The sequence below is a fragment of the Melanostigma gelatinosum genome (genome assembly GCF_949748355.1).
Source record: "Melanostigma gelatinosum genome assembly, chromosome: 3".
NCBI lineage: Eukaryota > Metazoa > Chordata > Actinopteri > Perciformes > Zoarcidae > Melanostigma > Melanostigma gelatinosum.
In genome coordinates, this window is record NC_136636.1 from 11,063,322 (window position 1) to 11,074,677 (window position 11,356).

General features: G+C 39.3%; 1 protein-coding gene across 1 annotated transcript; it reads left to right on the plus strand.

The window, feature by feature from the left end:
• The first annotated feature begins 7,175 nt into the window (after positions 1–7,175).
• Positions 7,176–11,130, plus strand: LOC306775685 (uncharacterized protein). The gene is made up of 4 exons (XM_079266154.1): positions 7,176–7,343; positions 7,798–7,916; positions 8,802–9,023; positions 10,057–11,130. The coding sequence occupies exons 1-4, from the start codon at positions 7,205–7,207 to the stop codon at positions 10,069–10,071; spliced, it is 495 nt and encodes a 164-aa protein (XP_079122280.1). The 5' UTR covers positions 7,176–7,204; the 3' UTR covers positions 10,072–11,130.
• Positions 11,131–11,356: the final 226 nt, after the last annotated feature.

An 11,356-nucleotide genomic window follows, 5' to 3' on the forward strand; every position in this document is an offset into this window, starting at 1 on the left:
CAGCAACTGATGTTTAAGTCCAGATAGGTCATTACAATCAGTGTACGATGCTCAAATGGCAGAATGATGTCAGAGTTGTAACTTTTATCCCTCTAAGCTATAATTTGCAAACATCTCCAAATGAAAGGTTATGTTTACCGTTACCATAATCAGTCCTTCTATCAGTCATCTGATTCCAGGTAGATTTACTCTCTTGATGATGCAGTGCACAGTTAGGACCAATGCTTTCATCCTTCAAGGTCCTCAGTATGCATTTATGGATAATATACGATGTGTTGAATATTTAGTAAGTAAAGAATAAAGTTAATTCCTATGGTTCACTGAATCAAAAAACTAAAAAAAAAATCTGTTTTAAAAAAGGTGGTGATTGAAGTTTCTTTTCCAAAAGGCACAATTTGTGAAAATGCAAATATCTTCTTACACTTAATTGCATTGTCTCCCATCGCTCTTCACTTGTCTTTGCAGGTATTAGACGTACAAAACAAACAATAGCAGTGGATGTGGGGCGACTAAGGGATACAGCAGGTTGCCGGTTGGATTCCCTCCTTGCCGCATATGTCAACATGTCCTTGAGCAAGACACACTGTGACTGTATGCAACGATAGTCATTTTTTAAAGTTTGAAGTTTCCTGCACATTTCTCCATACCAAGAGTGGGAAGAAACTTTATTTTCCAGCTCACACAGTTTTGCCATCTTAAATTATTCAGTTTGCATTATGTTCTATGCACATATCTTGTCTCAGCAGACTGTGGTGGAAGGGATGACACCTGTCATATAACCGAATAAAAGCCCCCTAAAAAAAGGACATTCACTTCAGCTGTCTGTAGCCTCACAGCAGCAGAGTATTGGTGCTCTGAACACAGCAGGCGATGTATGCTCCACTCAAAAAACATTATACAGTCATCTCAAAAATGCTCTTTCATTAAACGTCCACTCATCTTGTTTCTAAAATGCATGATATTTAACTGGGCTTTCCTGGCCACATTTCAAGTGGAATTTACTGTCTTGAACGAATACTTTTGAACATATTTAGTTTCTGGGTCAAGAGGAAATAACAAGGTAGGGAAAAATAATGATTTCCAAAGTTTTTGGGTGGACTGTATTTGTACTTGACACATTACTACACCGTATTATTCCCAGGTTGAGAGAATGATTCAGACAGGCTGAAACTAATGAGCATGAAAGGCAGCCAAATAACGGTTCGATAAAAAGAAGATATTCTCCACTGTCATCCTCCTCAAAGTTATTTTTGTTGTGTAGGAGCCCTTTGCTGCGTTGCTGTTGCAAGTCAAATGCATGCAGTCCAAGTTCATGCACATGCTTGCACAATAAAGTTCTCAAACAACAACCAATGGAACAAACTGGTATGCAACTGCTTTACATTGCCGAAAACATCAACTTTTGGAAACATAATGCCACCAAATCCCATGTCAAGGACGAAGTCCTTATTAACTGTGCTGTATCTGCAAAACACTCAGTGCCAATGGTCTTCAACGTGTGACTCCTATATAACATACGTACGGTTATGTTTTCAACTAAAAGACAGCCGGTGGTCACAGACAGGAGTGCTTGTCTGCAGGTCGAAATATTCACAAGCCACAAACCAAATAACATGTTGTATTTTATTAATTTAATCCATGAAAAATATAAATGAAAGTAGCGGGAAAATAATTAATTTCATTCATTTTGTTTTTTAAACAGATTCTTTTTTAAAAGATATAAACGTATCCGGCTATAAAGCAAGGAGAAGCTCGGGTAACAACGCACACAGTTCATTCTCTGCTCAGGTAGCCATTACTCCATTATATCTTTAATATAGCAGCAAACAACGATTTCATATCTAATATTCAGAATGTTAAATATAGCTCCTTTAAAGATAAATTACATCAGACATTCTTGTATCACTACGTCCTTTCTATTGCTCATCTCTTGCTCATCTCATTTTCAGGAGTCGCATTCTAAAACTTAAACGTCATTCATCAGATTATTGATTTGAGCTTTAAATTCTGAACCAGGACCTTAAGTATTTGGATCAAGTAGCTCGTAAAACAAAAAGGTGTGCCAAATTTAGTTCACAGTTCTAATTTGAATGCGATACGTGTATACGGTCAATGTATCCGATTGGACTTGGATCGTGGCCATAGAAAACCAAGAAGATTAGAAATGTACAATATTAACTGAGGTCTCACATCCCAAGTTGTCATCAAAGCACTTCCTAACATAAAATTCCTCTACAAGTTTTTGTACAGCCTCTACTCAAGCCACTGGAGTGTTTCACAGAAATGAACACGTCTATTTTAGTTCACCCACATTCGCTCTGTGCCCTTACTGTGTTGGCTATTGCATGGCATCAAACACCTGCGCTTTGGCACAGGACAGCTGGCCTTTAACCTTTCTGCATCAGCTCTGTGGTCGTACTCAAGGGCTGCTGGTGTTTCTACAATCTCCCACAAATGAGATGATGATTGCAGGAGCAGCTGGGATGTTAACAATTATCTGCCCAATGCCAAAAAAAAGCAGTTCTACGACTTGGCAGTCGCTAGAGTCATCAAATGAGTGGCTAATATCACAGATGTTCAGCTGAATTAAGAGTATCTGCACATGCAAAAGCTGACCCCAAAACAGGCAATTCTTCTGGGATGCCAAATGAGGATAAGTGGCAACCGGCGGTCCTGACGGAGCTCAATTCTGCATAAATATGAATGCATTATGGCATTCAATGCAACCACAAGACCTCACAGTCTATGCTCCTGTGTTCTTGGCTGTTGCTGCTGAAAACCTATAAGTTTAGTCCCTATGGCTGTAGCCTGCAGGTAGTGAAAGAAACTGTAGATACACTCTTTCTAGGTCAGGCTCCTTTGTAGAGCTGGCTTCACTCTGCGCATTATTAAGTGGGGAGTTCAGGAGTTTCATGCGACTGCTCTCGCAGTGGAGAAGTCCACTGAGGTGATTCACACAGGTGGTAAGCATGTGCAACATTTAAAAACGGGCGTCTGGCATGACCTACTTTGAGAGGACCTCGGACTGGATCCACATGCCAGTTGGTACCGGAGTAATAGTTTGTGGAGGTTTTGTATATCACACTTCACAGGGAACTCTAAAACACAACAAACAAGTTTTCTCTTAATGTGTTCAACTTTCCAAAACAATGGATCAGCTGGTAGCCAGATTAACTGGCGACCTTTGTCCGAATGTCTCCGTGTCTACTCATGGTTGCGAAGGATTCAACAGAAAGTTCATTTTAATAACTTTGACTAAGATTTTATCAAATATTCCTCTCACGTGGTTTGTAGATAGAAACGTAGCTCAAGATGAGAAAGTATTCCAATCACCTTTAAATATCAAGCAAAACTAAAGGTGTTGCTTGAAATCTTTATCATTCATGACATTTCTTCTATTTCAGTAAGGTGATTCAGCTGACAAATAAGGAAAAATGTTTTAATTTGCCATTTGAAAAGGGCACTCACCCAGACAAAAAGGACAGTGTAGCTTTCGTCCACCAAACCCCCGACACCCACCCAGTCAGGCTCCGAACTCCATGCGGGACTGAAACATCGTACTACATGCGAGGTGACACAAAGAGGTCACAGTGTCTGTAGGTATTCAGCTGGAACACATTATGGTCTTACTCAGAAGAAACTCCAACAGAAATAGCCAACATGTTCGTATATATTTCAATGTCAGAAAAAGGCAGTAACTTTTTATTTTTTTACAAAAATATTTCCCAAAAAAGAGTTTTTAGTATTTGTTCAAATCACCAGCACCACTGTGAATTAAAAATGCACACAGAATAAGCCATGCAATACACTAATTGGTCAATAGACCCCAGTTGACTAGCTTTCCATAATTATGTGGATGTCTATACTGTGAGGGCGTGCAAATTGTGTTGAGAAGAGGATAATTATAAGAGCAACCGCAAACAAGTAGGGAAGACAACCACGTCTATAATCCTTGAGAATTAATTGATGTACTTGAAAGTCTACGTACGTTTCCTCCAGAGGATTAACAAACTAAAATACACAATTAAAAGATGGGGACCGATCTTTACCATCACGGGTAAGTTGTCATGTGGATGTAACCTCGCTGTCAGTCATCGTCAAATCTGTGCTCAGTAAATTCATGAGCTGCACCCTCGTCTCGACTTTGAAACCAAACAAAAGTTATCCTGTATATTATAAATACATATTTATGCAGGAAATATTTCAGGATTTTAATATTGTCTGAGAAAATTCCCAAAAGTGGGACCGGTATTTGTTTCAACACAGAGAATATAGTTCCTTCATCCTTTGACATATTAGACAAGATACCCATCTGAGGCACAATCAATAATGATGAGATAGTAGAGTGTGATTGTGACGATATGTGGTTAGAGGATCTCAATGATTCAGGATGAAAAATGAACATTCAGCTTACTCCATACATCATTATTAGTTCAGTTCAGCCAGAGTGACATGCTGGGAACATTTAGTGGTGCCAGCAATGGAGTAAAAACAACAAAACCTGCAACTATAGACCGGGTATGTCAGCCAGAGGATCCCAGCTAAACTCAGATGAATTGGAAGCATCTCCTCTCTGGCTTCTCCTAATTCAAAAGCCACAGAAATGACTCCCTTTTGGTATATATATATATATATTGCATCATAACGCTCCATAACGAAGGTGTTTCTCCTGACACTGGCATATTTATTCCTGTGAAAGTTTGCTGAAGGTTTGCATGTTTGAAGAGGCTCCAAAATCTGTGTGCTGTGCTAAAACGTTGCAAATAAGCAAACCGAATAACTAAAGCCTGTGTGATCTCCTTTTGGAATGACAGTAAATATTAAATGGTTTGTTGATAATTAGTTACGCCCATAGGTTGTGTTGGACAGCATCTCTTCCTGTATCAGTGGATGAAGTGTGGGTTAACAATGAGCTTTGATGATGTTTATTTCATCTGTGACCAATTTTCTGTGTTTGTGACATAAAACTGACTTTGGTGTATCAGACAGCACATAAGTGAGTGTGACAGCCCCGTTGATTATCCTGGTGTACGATTCCTAATTTAAGACTTTATTTCTTCCAGATAAGATGGAATTGCAAGAATGGGCAACCCAATTTTCATCTCTTTTTTATCTAACATGTCAGAGGACGGTATTTCATTGTTTTCATCTTCTCTGTCAGTCCTCACAAACAAGGCAGCTGCCAGAGTGCTGCGAAAACAAGACTTCGTTACCAAGATGAGTGTCAGATCTGGTGAGAAGAAACAAAAGAGACCAACACCGCACAACATAACATAACCTCCCAATTTGGCCTTAGTCTTTGGTGCTGTTGGTTCGAGGGGTTGTGGTTGGATGTAGGCATCAGTGTAACAAGATGGATGCAGAGTTCTACAAGTGGAGGTGGGTTAATAAAGTGCATACTGATTAGGAATTGGCTCCTTTGTGGACAGAGAGAGAGAGGAACACAAAATATTTTGAAAATATATAACCTGATAGGAGCATAGGGAGGTGGCAGACCCTAAAGCACAACGCTGTTCCCAAAGTAGATGCTAATTTGCCTGGAAAGGGGGAACCCAAAACAAATTGCTATTACCTGCACTGGGATCTAAATTCCGTTTGCTTTCATGCACAACATGTTGCGGAATGACAATAAAATGGCTGCATCCTTATACATGCAGGTGCATGGTTGGTTCAGCTAGAAGACAAGTGACTGCAGGATGGAGATGTACAAATACCTCATTGTGTGCATTTTGTGGTACTGCGTTATGGTGCTGCTTGTCTCTGCATGCCATCCTCCTGACTGATAGGTGTGCACACTCAGCTAATACACATATGAATAAACATCATTGGATATCTGTCATAATTGGAAATGTGAATACTGTAGGTGCTGCGGTAAAAAACAGAATTGTTTCGGTGATCAACTTCAATTTTTTTCAGTCACAGTGTTTATGTGAGTGCATGGAAACCAGGGTGGGGCAGCACATAACAAAGAACGTCATGAGTGGGGGAATGTCACCATCTTCTGGAGGTAAAACGCAACAACAGCTGTAGTGAGTCAGTGTGTTTGACCATCCCTCAGGTTAACAGTGGTCAAATCTAAATCAAACTGTTTTACTTTTGATTTATTTTTAAAATATTTTTATTTAAAGTAAGCAACAAAAACAACAATAGCATATGAGAGAAGTCATTAGTGCCAGATTTGAATCTGTCTAGAATCTTAAAACAACCAAATAAGCCCATACTAAAGTACCTTATTTGAGTTTTTTTAGATGAGCACAGAGCTATGCTTTGAGCTCAATTTGCCGAATGTAAAATTGTTTGTCTTTTCATCGATGCAGTTATCCATCCCCAGGCCTCAGACTGAAGCTTGTCCCTCTTACAGTTATTTCTCCTGGTACCCCAGGTGTACATCAGTCTCTGATTATATGGCAAGAATAAAAAACAGCAAGCTTTATCTCCCGATCTCCATAAAATCATGCAAATTACCTGCCGATCAGGCTTCTTTAATAACCTCCAGGGTTTGCTCGTTTTTTTTAACCTATGGACCTTCTTTCTGATCCCATAACCGCAGCTGTTGGTTTATCTTAATTATGTTTGGTAATGACATGACACTTTAGAATCGTTGTACACTAAAACCAATAGGACCAATAATCGTGCTGAAATGTGTCAAAAAGACTGATGTTTAGACCTGTAAACCTACAACTATACAGCTTAATAAAACAAACGAGGCCTGTTGATTTCAATGAAGCTACAGAACCAACTTGTAGTCTCTGTACTTTCCTCTGAATAACTTTAGGTGAGTTGTGACCATATATGGCTGTGATGACGTACACGTTGAAACCGGAAGCACAATAGTCATCAACCCTCCGTTTGTGTGGAGCATGTTATCCTGAAATGTCAAAGATACAATTCAGACAGGAACATCTTGAGGCAAAAAATATGTCAGTTGGGACGGAAGTGGAGTTTGGAGGGAGTTCTGGCAGTGGACGGAGAATGGCGGGAGTGCTGCAGAGCACTGTTGCGATTGCTTAAAGAAACGGGATTAGACCGTAGGATTTAGTTGGAAAACAGTGAAGAAAAGGTTACCCTGAAACTGCCCACTCCGGTACAGTAGGTGGCGGTATGCACCTATACAAGTTGGTTGCGACCCGCCAATCAAATTTAAAGAAGAAGAAGAACCCTCCGTTTGCGGATATTCGATCTGTCAGATGTTCGATCAGCAGCAATGGCTCCGACTACACCTTTAACTGTCGAGTGGCAGACGGAACAAATAATCAAGTATCTGTTTGAGGACGAGGACGAGGACGATATCCAACGTTGTTTACCGTGCGATGGTTTGGAGGTGGACGGCGCAAGGAGCGACGGTTAGTTAAAGATAAAATGTGCTCGTGTGAGTGATAAGTGTTCGAGTCGGTGTTAGCTACACTCAGTGACCTTTCACTTTCAGGTGATTAGAAAATAAGATGTCAAAGTGGTAAACTCTGGTGTTTCATGCAGTAGGTTTTACACTATTTAGGTTGTTGCTTTTTTTAGTCGATATCATGTTTAAGACGATGTAGCGTTATTAGACAGACGTTACACACATAGCCTAAATGTATAAAGTGTGCATTGCTTTTGTTGTTTGGCTTTACAAGCTGCTCATTGTGAGCTCTGCAAATATTTTGGGATTGAATAACTAACAAATAATACGTTGTGTGTCATCAGTCATCAGAGCTTTGCTCTCCAGCGTGGGTTAAGAAACCCCCCTTAGTTATGCTCCTACAGTACAGTGAATCCTGATTAGCCTGTTACAACTTGACATGTACGTTTTCCTTCCAGAGGACACTTTTGACCCAGTTCTAACAGCTGATATACTTAAGAGAGTGGGTGATGCCATGAAGGATGACGTCGAATTTAAAGCTGCACTTGCTGGCCTGACGCAAGCAGGAGCAGAAGAGGTACACACAGTGACAATTATTTATTTTTATTCTTACTTTCTATACTTTTTAATTATTTATATTTAACTTTTTTTCGCCCCTACTTATTTATGTCCTTGTGCTGCTGCTGCAACACCAACATTTCCCCTCAGTGGATCAATAAAGGCTAATCTTATTCTATATTAATCCATGAATGGCATTCACGGGATCAGAGGTTATGTACATTCTTATGAGCAGAGGAAGCACTGCTGCTTGCTTTCTACCTGTCGTAGCCCAGGTGTAAACACAAGTGTACACACTTACGCATTCACACAGTACAATAGTGTCATTTTTGTTGACTAATAATAATACAAGTTTTCTAAAAGTACTGTTGATTATTTTGTGGTGCAAATGCACCACAAAATTGGTTGAAATTTAGTTTCATTAGTAAATGTGGAAATATTAGACATGTCCAATGCTACATTCACCCAATATACAACGAGAAACAACGTTTTCTCATTTGCATCCCGTGTTGTCCACCCATGCAGTAAATGTTGGTGTTGTTTGTCTACGAGCAGTTTTCATCGGGACAGTTTCTTCTGTGTAAAACGTGTGTCCAATGAAAGCTATCGACTCATTACAGTGTCCTCTGACGGACTAAACTCGATCACCGGTAGCTCAATTCTGCTTACGTTATAAAATCTGTTATATTTGTGTTTTGTACAATGATTTTAAACCAGCACAGTTTAAAAAAAAAGATCAAACAAAACATTAAGATTGATCCAACATTAAGTCCGAATATGTTTTGCTGTTTCCAAATTTTAAAATGAAGTTAACTTGGAGCATTGTAGGTGTATCTGCTATGATGTCTTTACATTGAATTTTCCGCTCTCTAACATCTGGACCCCTTGTCTCGTCTTTCCTCAGGCCATGGAAATGGTGTTTAGCCGTGGCGTGGACGCCATCTGCAAGACTCATGTCTGTCAGCAGCCTGAAGTGTCTTCAGAGATGCAGCTGATCAACGCCTCGGTGGCCTTCGGACTTTATCTCAAAAAATCCTCCCCACAGCTGAAAATGAAAATCCAGAGGGTCATGTCTGCATTCATAACCAGCCGTGTGGGCCCATGGCTGGCTCAGCAAGGTGGATGGGTAAGAAGGTTTTTAATGCCTCTTCAGAAGCGACAGCAGTGGACGCGTTTTCGGGTTGTCTGTTCGATAACTCACGAATGCCTTGAGCAATTTTTTTTTTTCAAATTTGGCATTTTGCATTTCAGGTTGAATTATTTAGAGAACTGAAACATTTTGGACAGGCATGGATGTAAACTACAACGTGACTGGCTGGCGGAGGCATTCAACCGCGATCATTCTAGTTTTATATATTTATCACTTGTGCAGGTCGGGACAGGTGGAGAACTACAGTATAAAATGGTTACGGTTTTGAACAACATCACCGGCCCTTTGCACCTGAAGAGTGTTAATATTTATGACACCAAACCCAGTGGCGCAAACAATTCAAATACTGCACAAACGAAAAGACAGGAAGTTTCCTTTCACATTGTGCCACCACTGACCTTTTAGGTGCAACTTTCTTTACACGCAATCAACTTATGATGTAAGTGGAGAAGATTTCGATCAGAAGAAAATACTTTTTGTCATTATTTTACGTGTTTTTCAGTCACTATAGTTCATGTCATGTAAGTTAAGTTTATTTTGCTTTTCATAACCCTCCCTGATTTTACAAGAAATTAATCTTTAGTTAAAGTGCGTCCTCTTCCAGTTCTATAAAGCACCATGACTCACTGAACATCAGATACCTGAAGAGGTGCAGCATTGTGGCCTTGTGCTTCCCCAGCAGAACAACTTCCTTGATGCAAGTTTAATTCTCGTGAAATGAAACTGCTGAGCGTGTATCCTGGATTAATACTGCAGCCATTTACTACTTGATTACACAGCAAAAACACACAATTAATATTGCAGGACAAAGGTTAAGTGTTGTGAAACCATTGCACAAGGTAATTCGTTTTATCGACACATTGAGAAACCATGCAGTTAAAACCAGAGCTCCATCTGCATCCTTAACATTGTAGTTCTGTTTTTTTTTAGCCCCATGTCCAGTTTCATTCTGACTGACTCATGAGTTCTGTAAGGTTGTAAATTGTATTTCTTATACATTTTTTTTCAGGGAAAAGTGGTTTGAGAAGGAATCTTGCCAAACCAGCCTCTCTGCGATGGAGTATGCTGACCCGAACAACAATATTACACCAGATGACCTTGTGGAGCCACTGTATTGTTCTGCACTCTGTTGTCACGCAGGCAGACATCTGATCACACACTAAACTTCTTCATTTGGAATTTCAGCGCTGTCACGCTGTGTTTCAGTTTCAGACAATCTTGCTCAAATCCCAGCTGGGGGTGCAGGTGCACGTCACAGGTTAATGCAATCATGTGTGTTAAGACAGTTTGTTGAAGTGTAACTTCTGCTAAACAGACACAAAAAACTATTTGAATAAGTCACTTTCACATTCTCATAAATGTTTAATATTATGTAATATTAATATTACAAAATTATATGACTGATGTATCAGTGATATTTTTCTCCACTATGTATGTCACTGCTAGCACCAGTATAAAAATACCGTGATTGTCTCCAGAGGAGTTTTCTGAGTGATCAGTGCTGAAGGCTCCAGTTTTGTGTATTTATTTTCTTGCATGTGGGTTCATCTATGGAGCTTCTGCATAAATCACTGAACTAAATTCATTTAAATGATTTAATTTAGCTGATGTGTCTCTTCTTGCTTGCCTTCTTAGTTACAAATCACATTGCAAAAAAAAGCTCTTGCCAAGTCAATGTAATGTGCAGTTGCAATAATTAAGCCGTTGAACAGACCACGTTCACACTTTGGCATCCATGTGTGTCTGAACAGTCTACTTGAAAAGGTTATGCCATTTTCGGTGCGCAATCAAACTGTGATTTCATTCATTTAAGTGTTTCCGTCCCTTATTTTTGCACAAAATAGATACGGGTACTCTATTATGTCTTAAGCTAATAAACCCTGTTTTATTGTGTCTTAATAACATTCTGTCATATTCAGCATATACTTCTGGCTACATTTTACACACTGCATGCAATTTTTACATTGGGTGAAACATTTTTAAAAGGGACGTTTGGTATATTTGGAAACTTTGATGGCTTGTTGAAAACTTGAGGGTTTTCTTTTTGGGTAATTTGTTTTTTAATGATTTTAATAAAAATGGGAAATTTTGAAATGGTTTCTGAATTACTAAATTCTGGATATAACATTGTTCAGATAGTTTTGATTTCAAACAAGTATGTTTTAGCATTTTATAAACAAAACAAACTCCTAATAAGTCAAATGTTCTATGCAAATGTGCTTATTTTCAGAATAATCGTCGTACTGTTGGTGCTGGTTTGGAGGGTTTCTGTGCGGAAAACCTGCTATAATACAGCTTCAGAAATGGAA

Excerpts from the sequence above, each read along its gene's own strand:
- LOC306775685 (XM_079266154.1), top strand. The coding sequence starts at position 7,205 with ATGGCTCCGACTACACCTTTAACTGTCGAGTGGCAGACGGAACAAATA. Across the intron at positions 7,344-7,797 it reads GGACGGCGCAAGGAGCGACG|AGGACACTTTTGACCCAGTT; the intron begins GTTAGTTAAAGA and ends TTTTCCTTCCAG. Across the intron at positions 7,917-8,801 it reads CGCAAGCAGGAGCAGAAGAG|GCCATGGAAATGGTGTTTAG; the intron begins GTACACACAGTG and ends GTCTTTCCTCAG.